General features: G+C 47.6%; 1 protein-coding gene across 3 annotated transcripts in view; it reads left to right on the forward strand.

Annotated features, from left to right (window-relative positions):
- ABR (ABR activator of RhoGEF and GTPase) overlaps nt 1–16,259 on the forward strand; it is a 1,177,460-nt gene that overhangs the window by 1,146,308 nt on the left and 14,893 nt on the right. For all 3 annotated transcript variants that reach the window (XM_085649250.1, XM_085649252.1, XM_085649251.1), the window contains exon 22: nt 108–255. In XM_085649250.1, coding sequence (XP_085505376.1) covers nt 108–255 — 148 coding nt within the window. The remainder of the gene's footprint in view (nt 1–107; nt 256–16,259) is intronic.

The following is a 16,259-nucleotide window of genomic DNA, read 5'->3' on the forward strand; positions in this document are numbered from 1 at the left end:
CGATTCTCTCTATTTTCCTTCGCTCATCGCAACGCACTCCGAGACACCTTATTTTTCCTTCTCCCTCTTTCAATGTTTCATTTCTTGTTCCATTTTCATTTCTCCAGGGTCGCAGACAAGGAACCAATCAACAAAATGTCACTCCACAATCTGGCCACAGTCTTTGGCCCAACATTACTGAGGCCATCTGAAGCAGAGAGCAAAACGTCCATGAGCCTAGCGTCGGACATCTGGTCACACGACGTCATGGCACAGGTAAAGCATTTGGGGAAGAGGTAAAGGGCAGTAACTGCGCACATATCTTCATCTGGAAGATACTTAAGACTTTCCAACTGTGAAAATAATTATACCTTGTGAGTGATTGTGTGACACGAGGTGCCGCTGTGCGTTGGCGCGTCTAATGCTCTGTGCATTAATCGCTGGTCCTTTTCTTTACACGCAATGTCCCGGCAGTCAGGGGGCGCTTCTTAGGAGCTGGGGAATTTTTTTCCTGACTATCTTGCCTGTCCTGGTTTTCATTAATGTTATTTCACATACGATGGTCTCTAGTGCCCTCTGCTGGTACCTTCTCCAAGAAAAATCTCTCCAGAAGCGTTCAAACTAAGCGATAATGTCGCCAGGATTTCGTGAAGTGTTTTGGGGTTTTTAAGGCCACTGAAATTATTTTTTGATGTTATGGGCTCTCGTTGAAAGTGTCTTCTTGACAGCTGAAGCTATCATTCTCCTCTCCCAAAAGTTGGAAAACACAGTTTTGAACTTGTAAACATCAGAGCTTGGACACTAGAATGCAGGTTGCATCGTTCGTAAGGGCTAGTTTATTGAAAGCAAGGTCTTACTGATTGAAATGTGATCTTAGCCATGGGCTTTTATATTGAAAGGGGAGCTTTCATTGTCCATTGAAGACGGTTCCATGCATTGAACATCGTGTTCCTCGATAGAGGTTGTAGATCACACAAAGGACGCCCTTTCTCTACTGGAAGAAGGTATCTTTAATTTGAAGGATGGCCGCGTTTGGTGGACCTGTGCATCGCTCCGTGGGGGAATCGTACTCTTTGGAAGGAGAGGCTCTGCTTTGGAAGATAGAACTGTAAATGTTGCTTCTGTGACTAGGGTGACCAACTGGCATGGGTGTGAATTCAGGACGGAGGGTCAAAATTCAGGACAAAAATTCGGGACAAAGGGCAAGCTTTACCGACACTACAAATTAGGTTGTGCAATAGTATGTAAGTAAATAGACAAACATAAGTACAAGTCAAAATTAGTTTATATTAGGTTAAAAAGTAGTACAGCACACCAAGCGAAAATTGACCACGGAAATAAGAGTTTTGACACCGGTAATATTAGTTTTGGTGCTAGTGTTTGGAATGATATCCCTAGTAGATTATAGGGTAGGGGTATTAAACCTAAATAGAAGTCCCTAGTATATAATAGGGCCTGCATTAGGGTAAACGATATAAAAGGGTGCACTTACATTCGGCGTGACCTACCCTATAAATCCTTAGTAGATTATAGGGTAGGGGTATTAAATCTACCCATAAGTCTCTAGTATAAAACAGGGCCTGGCTGTTTTGAGGCCAGCAGCCCTTTCTGCACTTGCTAGTGTGCACTGCTGAGTGCCTGAGGCCAAAGTACTACTGCACTTTTCATAACTCGCCACCCCACCCCCCCCCCTAAAAAGCACCCCACAAACGTCCACCTTGCAGGCTCCGTTAACCTCCCATCTCCTGCTCACTGCATCACCTTTTGTGGACCAGATTTAGTAAATGGCATGGAATAGATTGAGTGAACGGAAAACGGACTGCAGCCCCATGTTTACATCAAGCCCACAATAAAAAATATTGTGTGATGCTATGCACTGAAGTTTGAAGGGAATCACAGCGTTTAAGTTGAGGTCGACGAGCAGCAGGAAGAAAAAACATCCTTCGATACAAGTAAGAAAAGTTCAGGGCAAGACTCAGTACTACGCAAAGGAAGAGCATGCTCTCCCCCATTCATCTTTGAGACCCAAAAATGCCACTTTCTGAAAGCTTAACAATCCAAAAATAGCATCCCCTTGTAGTGCCCCTCACCACAGGAGTATGTATGTTGGGTTTACGGCAAATGAATTAAGGCTTTGAGGACACAGTGTAACACTGGGTCGCAAGTGGCATGTTCATATGTAACATTAGTGACCCGCTGCTGAATTATAATATTGAAAACACACATCACTATCCTGGCCTGAACAGTAGCTGTAAACTCATTTACAATTTGGACCAGCCTGCCTGCTTCAGTGACCTCGCCAAATAGGGCATCAAAGATCTGAAATTGATAATAAGTTCAAAGGTGTTGTGAAGAGTGGCCCCCCAAAATCCTTAAGATGTGACTTGGAATTGCGCAAGGAAGACTATAGTATGACAGCATATGAAAATAAAAATAATCTCAACCAAACGTATTGTAACTCAACCTAAGTAAATAAAAAATAGAATTAAACATCACCAACAACACTCAACGTGTCACCTCAACCAAAGCTAACTCCACATACTGAGTGCCTAAAGTAATGCAACTTAGCACTCTAGTGAGCACAATGTAATGAATTTGATACAGCCATGCTATGCTATATTAAACTCATTACATTGCGCGGACTAGAGTGCTGAGGTGCCTTACTTTAGGCACTCAGTATCTGGAGTTATTTTTGGTTGAGGTGACAACTTGTGCATGCTACTAACACGCAACATGATTAGGCCTAAACATATTACTGTGACCGGAGAGTCAACCGGAGACTGAGGCATAGGAGAATCACAGCAATTGTAAAACTGAAATATTTAAACAAACTTAAACGTGGGATAAGAAGTCAGAGGCGGACTTGCCTACAGGGACATTTTATGTTTTCACCTTAATTGTGCCAGTATCTTAAAGTTCGAGGCATGTGGGCTGCTGAATTCATATCTGTGCATAGATCGCCGCCTAGTGTTGGGTCCGGATGTTTGCACGTTGTTGTCCTGGAAGAGTCTTCGAAGTATCCTTGGATAGGTGACTCCTCCCCTGGACTACAGTGCACATGGGCATCCTCTCCATCCTCAGATTGTTTTTTTCCGCCATTGGGTTCGGATGTGCTATCTTAGCTCAAGTTAGGAAAATATTTTGTCGAGGCCAAAAGGCCTTTAGTTCGCGTCGGTACTGTTTATCGATCGGTTTTCGATACAACCTTGTTAGTTTACTAACTTTCATCACCGACTTTTTTCGCATTTACCTGTTCATCGACTACTTCGACGATGGAATCGAGGACGCCATTCAAGAGGTGTCCGGTATGCAATGCGAAGTACCCACACATCGACGTCCATCCGGTGTGCAACAAATGCCTTTCGCCGGACCACGACGAATCGACATGCATGGCCTGTGCCCGGTTCCGTTCCAAAAAGACTCTATGGAATCGACGAGCGGCAAGACTCGAGGCGCAGCACGCGGCACCGGCCCCAGCAGACATCTTCAACGAGGCCGAAGACGTCGAAGAATTGGAAGTCTTACCCTCCAGTCCCGTTTCCGAACACGAATCCGGATCGGACGAAGTCGACGAATCACTCTTCCACAGAGGTGAAGACGACACCGAGGTAGGAGACGACGAGGAGGCCTTAGGGGCCGAAGAGAGTAGCTCCAATGATGAACAAGGCCTACCTGTTCAGACCGAAGAAGGCCCAGTTCCACGGCCTATGGCTCCGGTCGAGGGATCGCCTTCGGGCCTTACCCGAGACCCATCCCGCAGTTCTTCGGCCCCGCCCTCGGGCCCGGCCTCGGACATTCAGCGGAAGCCATTACCGCTTAAACCAGCTGGTTTCCCTTCCATAAAACCGAAACCGAAAGCTGCTCCGGTTCCAACGAAACCGAAAGTGGCGCTGGTCGGATCGAGGCCTTCCACGCCTTCGACGCCAGCGCGACGCGTCGGCACCGACCGCACCAAGAGAGACTTCGGTGCCGAACTTGAAGCGGGCGACGTCGGAGTCGACAAACGGAAAAAGGCCTTCGGCGCCGACAAACCTGCTCGGCTCCCGGCACCGACGCCACTGACACCGAGGGCTGCACCGCCTGCTGCGTCTCGCATCGCTCCCTCGACGACACCAAAGCCTCACGCATCGAAGACGTCGACGGTCATCTCCGCACCTCGACTCGATGAACCACCGGCGCCGAAAAAGTCCACGGCCGCCTCTACGAACCTGGTCGGTGCCAAAGCCTCAAAGGCGCTCCAAGTACGACCTGGTGCGACACAAAGCAGCAAAACCAAGGCTGCCCTCCAGGACCCGTCGGGTTCGGGTCCGATCGAAGCTCCAGCAGCCTCTTCGGTGCCAGCCAACATTACCTTTGGCTTGCCTCCGTCAACAATCCCGAAAATGTTCCAACTCAGGACACGGGTCACCCAGACTACGATTACACCTGCTGAGACGTCTCCGTCACGTGTCATCGACGCCAACACTGGCAGGATGATTCTCCACGAGCGAAGGATAACTTCGGAACCACCGTTGGACCCTTTCAGGATCCCACTAAAAAGGAAGCTGCCTGTAGAGTCAGAACCTCTCCTTTATGAACCTTTCCACTCATCCTACCAGGAGCCACAACTATTCTCCCCCACACGTTCCGACACGGATGCGTTGGAGGACTACATGGATGACCAAGTCCCCTACCATGGAGACACAGACCCTGATGACCAGCAAGACCCTGATCACACTTGGGGCGACCCTGCAGACCCAGGTGCACCTCTCGATGCACAGGACCCACAACTCTATGGGGCAAAAACATCTCCCACAGAGGATACTGCAGCCTTCAACGCTCTTATTGAACGTGCTGCCAATAACCATGGGGTGCAGCTTCACTCTGACACCGTCGAAGATGACTTTCTTATGGACACTTTTGCATCCTCAGAACGGCATGTAAAGACTCTGCCCATGTTGAAAGGAGTCCTCAAACCAGCCAAGGACATTTTCAAGGAACCCACCAGGGCACGAGTGATAAACCCCAGGATTGATAAGAAATACCGATCAGCACCTGGGGACCCTACTTACATCAGAGGCCAATTACCACTAGACTCCATTGTCGTAGCGAATGCTCGCAAGAGGGCACACTCGCAAACGACAGGTGACGCTCCTCCCCCGGACAAAGAGTCCAAGGTGTTAGAGACCTCTGGCAAGCGAGTTGCCGCCCAAGCTGCCAACATATAGCGCATAGCCAACACTCAAGCGCTCCTTGCTCGCTATGATAGAGCGCACTATGACACACTGGAGCAACTATTCCAGCATCTCCCTGACCAGTTCAAGGAAGGCGCAGAAATTCTCATCAGAGAAGGACAGCTACTCACGAATGCTTCCATCAAGTGTGCACTAGATGCTGCAGACACGGCCGCCAGGGCCATAAACACAAGCGTCATGCTGCGACGACATGCCTGGTTACGAATCTCAGGATTCAAGCCTGAGGTACAAAACAATATACTCAACCAGCCTGTCAACCCCGACTATTTATTCGGGCCAGAGGTTGACACCACCCTTGAGAAGATAAAAAAGGACACGGACACTGCAAAGTCCATGGGCGCTCTCCAAACTCAGTCCTTTCGGAGCGGCTCCTTTCGTCGCCCCGGAAACAAGGGAGCAGGTAGAGGACAGGGGTCACAACAAACATATAACAAAGGCAATACACAGACCACCTACGATAAAAACACCCGGGGTGGATATCGTGGCTCCAATACAAAGGGCAGAGGACGCGGCAACGGCAACACCAGGTCCTCCCCCAAGAACAAGCAGTGACGCCCTCTCCCTTCCTCCCGACCACATAACACCTGTCGGGGGAAGGCTACAAAGGTTCCTGTCCACGTGGAACTCCATCACCACGGACAGGTGGGTCAAAGATATTGTAAAATACGGTTACTGTCTGGAGTTAACCTCCACTCCACCCACAATACCACCAAGAAACCGTCCTATGTCCTCAGAGCACTTAACGCTCTTACAGAAAGAGGTGCAAAGTATGCTTCTAAAAGGCGCTATAGAGGTCGTACCCATCCACGAGCAGGGTACGGGGGTGTACTCCCTCTACTTCCTAATTCCAAAAAAGGACGGGTCACTCAGACCTATATTAGACCTGAGACCCCTGAACCAGTACATTCTTTCAGAGCACTTTCACATGCTCACTCTACAGCAAGTCCTTCCGCTTCTCAAGCAGGGAGACTTCCTAGCCACACTGGACCTCAAGGATGCGTATTTCCACATACCCATCCACCCCTCACACAAAAAATACCTCAGGTTCACTGTTCAGGGGCAGCACTATCAATTCAAAGTCCTTCCCTTCGGCGTGACAACAGCGCCCAGGGTTTTCACGAAGTGCCTAGCTACAGTGGCAGCACATCTACGGAGGCAGCATATACACGTCTACCCCTACCTAGACGACTGGCTCGTTCAAGCGAAGTCAGCCCAGCAATGTGCCAGCCACATGTCCCGCACCATTCACCTTCTTCACAGTCTGGGATTCTCACTAAATTACCCAAAGTCCCATCTCCAGCCCGCACACGTACAACAGTACCTAGGTGCGACTATAGACACTCTGGCGGCCACAGCTCAGCCAAATTTAGTGAGGATCAACAGCATACAACTGCTGATCTCCAAGTTCAAACCCAATCACTCACTTCCAGCGCGAGTGTTTATGCAGTTAATAGGCATGATGGCCTCCTGCATCTTCATAGTCCCGCACGCGAGATTACATATGCGCCCGCTTCAGGAGTGCCTAGCACGTCAGTGGAATCAGGCTCAAGGACAGTTGAAAGACCTAGTGTTGGTGAGTGGTCGGGCATACAACTCTCTGCATTGGTGGAATCCACAAAACCTTTGCAAGGGCCGACCATTCCAAGAGCCTGTCCCACAGATAGTACTGACAGCGGACGCGTCTCTCCAGGGATGGGGAGCTCATGTACTCCACTACACAGTGCAGGGACTATGGACGACACAACAAAAGAAGATGCACATCAACCTTCTGGAACTGATGGCAATCTTCCTGGCCATGAAGGCATTCAAAGTACATCTATGCAACAAGGTCGTGTTGATCCGGACGGACAACATGACCGCAATGTACTACATACAGAAGCAGGGAGGAACACACTCTCCACAGTTGTCTCATCTGGCTCAGAGCATGTGGAAGTGGGCCATTCAGAGGAACATGTTCCTCATGGCGGAACACCTCCCTGGCAAGGACAACCAGATGGCGGATCTGCTCAGCAGACACAGCCACCAGATGCACGAGTGGGAGTTACACCCATCAGTACTCCAACCGTACTTCCAGCAGTGGGGTCATCCGGAGATAGACCTATTCGCGACAAGCGAAAACGCAAAATGCCAAAGCTTCGCCGCCAGATTCCCACATCCGCAGTCGCAGGGCAATGCGATATGGATGAACTGGTCCGGCAGATTTGCGTACGCTTTTCCCCCAGCGCCGTTAATACCGCTGGTGGCCCGCAAACTCAGACAACACTCCCTGACACTCGTCCTAGTTGCTCCCACGTGGGCACGCCAGCCGTGGTACACCACCTTCCTCGAACTTTCCGTGGTGCCGCATCAAAGGCTGCGGATCAAACCCGCGCATTTGACGCAGAACCATGGAGAGATTCAGCACCCAGATCCGCAACAGCTGAACCTGGCGATCTGGCTCCTGAAGTCCTAGAGTTTGGCTATCTCAACCTGCCACCTGACTGTATGGACATCATCAAGGAGGCCAGGAGACCCACTACAAGAGCTTCCTATAAGCCAAATGGAAAAGGTTCATCATTTATTGTGGTAATAATGACATTAACCCGCTGGACGCATCCATCCAAAACATCATCTGTTACCTCTTACACCTATACCGATGCAATCTGGCGTACACCTCTATACGTGTCCATTTGACCGCAATATCAGCCTATCTGCAAACCAGGCAGCACCTCTCACTATTCAGAGTGCCTGCCATCAAAGCATTCTTGGAGGGACTCAAACGAGTCATTCCACCAAGCCACCCACCGGCTCCAATGTGGAACCTCAACTTGGTCCTCACACGCCTGATGGGTCCACCCTTTGAACCTCTACACTCATGCGAGATTCAATTCCTTACCTGGAAAGTAGCCTTCCTGGTAGCGATCACTTCCTTAAGAAGAGTTAGTGAACTCCAGGCACTAACCGTTCAAGAGCCATTTATACAGGTTCACGCCAACAGGGTCGTACTACGTACCAACCCCAAATTCATGCCCAAAGTAATATCGCAGTTCCACATGAATCAAACTATTGAACTGCCCGTTTTCTTCCAAAACCCACAAACTGTCGCAGAAAGGGCACTACATACACTAGATGTACGGAGGGCCCTCATGTACTACATCGACAGGACTAAACCCTTCAGGAAGACAAAACAACTGTTCGTTGCCTTTGCCCCACACCACAAAGGTAACGCCATCTCCAAAGCAGGGATAGCCAGATGGATAGTTAAGTGTATTCAAATCTGTTATCAAAAGGCAAAACGCACATTAACTATTCCACCACGAGCCCACTCAACACGCAAGTTGGGGGCTTCCATGGCTTTTCTAGGAAATATTCCCCTGCATGATATATGCAGAGCAGCCACATGGTCCACTACACACACATTTACAAAACACTATTGTGTAGACGTGCAGTCAAAACAGCAGGCAGCTGTAAGACAGGCTGTTCTCAAAACACTTTTTCAGACCGCTGCAGCTGGCACGGGTAGCCGCCGCCAATAGAGGGCACTGCTATGTATTCTATGCACAGATATGAATTCAGCAGCCCACATGCCTCGAACTGAATATGCTACTTACCAGTATGCATCTGTTCTTGGCATGTAGGGCTGCTGACATTCATATCGCCCTCCCTCCTCCCCGGCGCCTGTAGCAGCTGCAGCTCTCAGAATTACTGTATAGCATGGTCATCACTTTCTGTATCTACTCCATCACTGCCACAATGGCGAAAAACAATCTGAGGATGGAGAGGATGCCCATGCGCACTGTAGTCCAGGGGAGGAGTCACCTATCCAAGGATACTTCGAAGACTCTTCCAGGACAACAACGTGCAAACATCCGGACCCAACACTAGGCGGCGATCTATGCACAGATATGAATGTCAGCAGCCCTACATGCCAAGAACAGATGCATACTGGTAAGTAGCATATTCAATATTCTTAATTGAACACTGCGTCCTCTATTTATAAAACCTGCCCGAGTTCTGTATACATTGTCTGATCCTGGGCATGTGCAATTTCTTTTTGATTTTGTGACTTAGTGCAGGTACAGGTACACCAGGGACCTCATTTCCTAATGGTGGGAGGATACATTATTAATTTGACGCCATACAACTGCATCATCCAACTGATTTCCCAGTTTTACCATTTGAAAGATTTGCACAAAGATCTATGGAAATGTGCATAGATGAAGAACTGTGTACAGTACACATTCCATTCATGAAACCGAGCATGTTCTTTATCCTCCTCTACCTTTTGAAGGTCATACTTGTCAACGTATGTACCTAGACACATAACCCGATTCGTGAACATTTTAAAGACGCTCACCCTGTGAGTGACACTCTACTGTGAGTGACACCATTTACAATCTCTCAATTCTGCTGGCACTCTTTGTGGGAGTAAGAAATGGCAGAAACTATAAAAAAGCAATGCTATAGATTAAGTGGGCATCGACAACGTGCCAAAGCTAAACATTTCACTCATGTGAAGCTCACATGGACCTATAGTAAGTAGGAGAGACGGATCTCCTGTCTCAAACCTATTTTAGACTCAAGGATCAATTCGCTTCAGCTCATACCATCTTCAATACCTGTCCCTTGAAACAATTCCTAAGGGGACGAAACACATTTTGGCTGGTTGCTGCACTACTTAAAATTATCGAACGTTCCCATTGGACACTGCTATATGCACTACTAATGCACATTTTTACCATAGATATGACTGGCTGATGTACTGTCCGACTGTTAACAATGTCAAGAGCCTCTCATTACAAAACTATGATTACATAATTGTTATTTAGCAGTGTTCACAAATAAACATGTACACTTCCTAACTGTCTGATCTGCGCACTACTGGAACTTTATTAAACTGGGTGTGTGCTACCATTATAGCTTTAACTCACCTCATACAAATCCATATTCAATTAGTTGACCTATGGTGTCCCAAAGGGATCATCTGTTTCCCTACATCTGTGATAGCTACATGACACTGTTTGAAAACATACTTGAAAGATTCAACATGGGTTAACACCAGTGGCGGACGGTGACATTTGGAAGTGGTGGGGCGTAAAATGGTTGTCATACTTCAGCCGAGCGAGGGTAGCGAGCGAGCCCGAACAACCTAAGAGGGGTTCGGGGGGTTCTCCTCCCGAGAAAATGTTGATAAAAGAGTGGAAAAATGGTGCATTTTCAAGCAAATTTGAGAAAGCAGGAAGGTTAATAAAGCAATTAAGAAAGTGCAGTTATTACAGTAATAAAGAGATCATGTCATATAACATAGGTAGCTGCTTATTCAGTATAACCACAGAGCTTCATAACAGACTTTGAGATATAATGCATTTCTGAGTACCTCACAGATGTTTTTTATTTAACAAACCACTAAACTGGTTGCAAACTAATGCGTCGCATCTAATGCAGTCAGATAAGTAAGTGCTGGCCCCCAAAAATAATTGCCGGTGGCCCCCATCGGAAACGACCGGCCCAAATTAAGCACATATGGTATGCGTGCATGTATACTAGTATTTACCACCCCCTTTTGTACCACTTTATACTAGTATTTACAGCTTTATCCCCTGAATGAAAGCACTACATAATCTAGGTTACTAGTTGCTGCACTTGACATTTTTGTTGTTTTTTTTGTTGTATATGTATATAGCGCTGCACGCGAACTCGACCCGAAGGTATTGGAGCGCTTTACATGATGAGCACCGTATTTAATTACATTACACATTCAGGCACGGGGAGATTATTGCCCAGAATCACTCACAGCCTGATGTGGACGCGATCTTGAGGCTCGAACTCTGGAAAGTGAAGCCCAGTAGCACCAAAGTCGGCAGCGTAGCCGACGGACCACATCCTCTCCCCATTCACATTCGAGCACTATACTGTAGTGTAGGGTGCATAGATTAATTTACAATATTGCATTGGAATTTGTGACTCGGGCCCTAGAACGAATTGAGGGCGAGGCACGTATCGTTCTAGGGCCCGAGTCACAATGCAATATTGTAAATTAAAATCTATGCACCCAGATCATGCCAGATGCTTATGCCGTCGCCCATAAGTTTATCAGGATCAGCCTGAGCCATCATGATTGTGGATGCGACCTCGAGGCTCGAACTCTGGAAAGTGAAACCCAGTAGCACCAAAGTCGGCAGCGTAGCCGACGGACCACATCCTCTCCCCATTCACATTCGGCCACTTACCACTAGCACTAAACTGTAGTGTAGTAGTGTAGACAATAATAGACACACCGGCAGCACGAGGTCTACCGTTGTACAACGATGACGACAACTCGTGACTGACTCCGTGAGTGACTCGTGTGGCAGGCACTGGCGCGGTGACGACACGTGCCGACAGCGAGCGTATCAGCGTAGAGGTCGGGAAATCAATGGCCAATCACTACTGCATGGCTTGGCTTCACATAAGCCAGCCACAGTGTGATTGGCCTTACAAGTGCGGCACTGGGCAGTTGCAACCACCCACGTGCGGCACCATGCAGGCTGCGGTGTCTTAGCCAATCCTGGCGCTGCATTAGCAGCGCCACTGCAACAGGATTGGCTAAGAGCAGGGTTACTCCCTGCCCATAATGAGACCCGGGGGCTGCGGTATGAAGAAGCACACTCGGGTCCCTCGCCATCGCCACTGTCTGAGTCGCTAGGGGAGGAGGGAAGATCAAGGTATTGTGTGTGTGTGCGCATGTTTGGGCCAGAAATGACTAGCCCAAAAATTGACATGCGCACACTGCTGCTGCTGGCCTGCTGCACTATTTCTGCGCTGTGTCACTCACTGCAGCAGGTCCGCCCCCACACCCACAGCGCCGTCCAGATTGAGTCGGGCTTGTCCTGGGAGCTCAGCTAGAGCGTGCCGTGGCGTTGACACCAGTCAGACTCTAGAGTGCGAGTCAGTGCACTGCGATTGGTTTTCAAAATATTGTAATGTTAGCATGACAGTTGTGACGGTCATCCATGTGCTTAGTGGGGCAACGCCCCCAATAAAAGCACCGCCACTGGTTAACACATGTATGCGTATGACACTCACGTCAAAGCCTAGGTGATTTTTGGTAAGTTCTGGATTGTCCCCTGGGCATGTAAATCTGGATGCACCAAAACAGACTTCTTGTTAAAGCTTCCAATACAAAGGTAATTACAACTGGGATCTTCTGCTCAGCCATCAAGACTGCAATGCCCCTAAGACTGAGATATTGGAACTAAGACCTGATAACCATCTCCATCCTTAGGCTAACACAAGCGCCTTTGCAAGACGTCCACGACCTAGGTGCTGCCATTAACTCCAAACGGGTGAAAAAAATGCCTAGTATTACCCAAGTGTCCTTTGAGGAATTCTGCTCTTTTTGCACCTGCAACGAATTGCTCTAATGCTTGACAAACTGATCTACAGAATGGACTATTACATCACATTAAATGCCTTCTAGCCAAGTCAGCAGCAAAACTTAATAGCGTATAAAATGAGCCTCCCCACCTAATCAGCCCTACCGTATCAGTTTGCTTTATCTATGCCAGCAAACGGGTGCAGCGAGATACGAACACTTTCATGGCGGATCCTTCCATGCGCAGGTGTCTCCACTGAAAGGGTTTATTCAGGCCCCCGCGTTAACACCAAGCACAATAAATTCATCGTGAGCAGGATGTGCTTTTAAACTCCAGTATCATGATAAAAGTTAACACACATTTTGTATCTGTTTCTGAGCTTTGTATTCTGATTTTATAGAACATGTATTAATTCAAAGAAGTGTTTGAACTTACTGATCACCAAATCGGAAAGCAGTGGTGTTTGCTGGGTAATGGCGATCCGCCGTAGACTGGTGATTCCGGTCCGGGTCTTCCTCCTGTGGCAGGAGCGGCACACAGGAGCCTACAGGTCATTTCCAGTGAGGACCGCTCTATTCGCCTATGGTGGCAGTGTTCTGTTTCACAGCTCCAATGTTTTATAGCTCATCTCTTTTCTTCTTGTCTCCTAGATTTTAGCAGTAACACTTTGCGCACACACACATCTCTTGTTGAAACTGGGTTGAGCACTCACTAGTTCAGACACAGACATGATCAAGTTTGCCTTTCATCCTTTCGAAAGTACAAGACTAGATTAGGTAATACCAGTCGCATACTAGAATGTTCTTTGTAAATGCCTATAAATATAGGTGCTAAATACGTGGAATACTTATTCTATTTTAAGGAATCTGCAATTCAGCCGTGAAATTGTTCGGTTTGTGCGTTCTTCTGTGTTTTTAGTGGAGCCAAAGCGCGGATGTTCTCCCTACAACCCATTGATATGGATGTGAACATGCAGACCCCTAATGCGGGGAGCAGGTATTCTGGCATCTTTAAGACTTGACTGCAGTAGCAAACACGTGCACACTGTACCCCCTCCTGTGCGCCCTGCGCGGATGAGGTGAATCCAGCGAGTGGTGCTGAACGTGCCTTGTACAGCCACACTTGGAGCGCGTGTGGAACCATAGAAGTACTCCACGTGCTAACTAACGACCATGCTGGGCATTCTCCCTGACATGTCACGACACATTATTGTTTCAATTCAGACTTGAGGTTTATTTTTCCTGAAAATATGAGTCGTGCTGTAGACCTAGAAGCACTCCTCATCTCCGTGGCGTTTTGTTCACTGCTTGACATTTTAGTTGTTCCCCGGGATTCCAGGGTTCGTTTCCAGCCTGCTCCTGAAAGCCATTTCAGAAGGTCCGAGTCTTCTAAATCCATTTCATAATACATGTACGCATGGGGAGAAATCTTGGAGTTTGCAGGTCACAGGAAGCTGTTGCATGTTTATTCACATGTCCACAAAACTTGCAAAGGACAGTGATTTGGTGTCAGAGGGTTGTCGTAGTTTGTGCATTGCCCAGCACTCAGTTTGGAAATAAGCACACAAAAATCAACAAGCATTTGCAATGCAATAGGTCTCACATTTACGCGAGTTTAAGCTAGTGGCATTGTAAATGACAATGCCTTTTTTATATATTTTAAAAACAAAAATAAAAGGAATTGTGATTTGCAATGTCAATAGCTCAAACTCTTGTAAATACGAGACCTTTTGCATTGCAAATGCTTGTTTTTAAGGCACGGGGAGAACACGTGATTCGCCCAGAATCACAGAATGTTGAGCCGGTGCCGGATTCGAACCTGCTTCCGAGTTCCAAAGCCGTCATCTTGGTATTACCGCTACATCATCATTGTACCTCCAGTACTCTCTCGCCGCAGTTAATACGTGAATGACAGGTTCCCTTAGAAAAATAATGTTTACTGTGACAGCTCTTGCTTTTGATTATCTGATTCGTCTACTTTCGATAGGAAATAGTGCCTGTCCCTACACTGTAAAAAGACAATGTGTTGTAGTGAGTGTGAAACTCATTGTAGATGATTGCTCAAAACAATGTGCAAAAATAAGTTTACTGTAGTCATTTATACTCTATGGTAGATAAGGCTGGGGAACAGACAGTATTTCCTTACACCTAAAGGGGCAATAAAGAGGTACACATAAGTCCGCACAGGTTAGCTGAATGGAACGCGCAAGGTTCGGGGGAGCAGTTGTGATGAGGGAGGGTTCAGGCGCGCGAGCCCTCCGGATTCCTGCCACTTGTTAGTTACTGGATCTCCAAGCTCGTCGCCTGCTTCTTCCCAGCAGTGCATAACACCCAGTGCCTCGCCACTCCCCCTCCCTCCCAATACAGGAATATACTGTAAAGAAACGGACCACCAGAGTGAGAAGTAGCCGTAAAAAGTGCTCTCGTTTTCAGTTTCTATGCATAAGCATCCAGTCCAGTACGAGTGTCTTCTTTAATGTGATAATCATAACTACAAATCCCAGAATGCAAACTGAAAATCAGGATTGACTGACGTAATCACGCGCAGACCTGGAGGACCATGTACTATACTTACAGTTCTCACGTTCACGTAACGCCACCCGTGACTGACAGGCTCTGTTAATATTTAGTACACTCACAGTGTAAACTTTAGGCTTTGTTTTGTCTGGAGGGGCTGATAACATGAATTAATTATTACCCAACACGATGGACTTTTTAGAAGGTATTATCACAAAGATGCTAAGGCTGAGTGCCCCGTCTGCAAATTGGAGCCGTGGCCTTCGGGTAACACACATCACAACAATGGTTGCAGTACTTAGGCAATGACGCCGGACCAGGCGGGTGCCCGGTAGGTGGCAGAAGGCAGGGAAGGGGGGAGATAATACAATTTCGCTGTTTCTGCCATCAGGAAGTGCATGTAATACTTAAGCAAGCTGGCTCCGTGGAGCCGACGGGGGGGAGGGAAACAAAGCGCGCGATGCACGCGCTGCCAGCCTCCGGGGACAGGAGATGTGCACGCGTACGGAGTGCACATCTCCTGTCCGCGCCTGCCATCTCCTGTCTTCCTTCGGCACAGAAAGCGGCAACAATAGAGTCTCGCCAAGCCAAGCAGCTGCACTGCGTTTTCTAAGCGAGACCTAAAAACGTAGCGTGGAAGTTATCTTATGGCATTTGTGACTCCTTCAGGCAGTCCTGACTCTTTATCCAGCAACACGTTTCTTGTGGGTATTAGCAGGCCGTATTTAAAATGTTAAGAAAAGACCACATGTCCCAGAATTCAGCATTGTGGTACCTGAAAAGCCAGTCCTTCTGCAGCTCAATAAAAGTTTTGAAAAACAACTTTCAGTTTGAAATTTTGTTCTTTATTCCTAAAAATGACCAAACTGTAAGTAGTCAATAGTAAATGAGAGAACATGGCATTTCATGTGCAGATGATAGTGCTAAGTAGAGGTAGACGAGCCAACAAATTAACAGGGAGACTAAGGGTCAGCTCTGGCTCTAAAAGCCCATGCATGAGCCGAGCCCGGAAACTACTTGTCATATAAATTATGCAGGAAACTTCACATTAGAGTAGGTAGGGTAAGTGTCTTCAGAATTCAAGACGGTGTATTTCTTTAACACGCAAAGCTTTTTAATTTAGTACACCAGATTATTTTTAAAATTCGGCAGTCTGCAGTCGGATTAGACTAATCCGACTGCAGACTGCCAAATTT

This window comes from Triturus cristatus, chromosome 3_2 (genome assembly GCF_964204655.1).
Source record: "Triturus cristatus chromosome 3_2, aTriCri1.1, whole genome shotgun sequence".
In the NCBI taxonomy this organism is placed as follows: domain Eukaryota; kingdom Metazoa; phylum Chordata; class Amphibia; order Caudata; family Salamandridae; genus Triturus; species Triturus cristatus.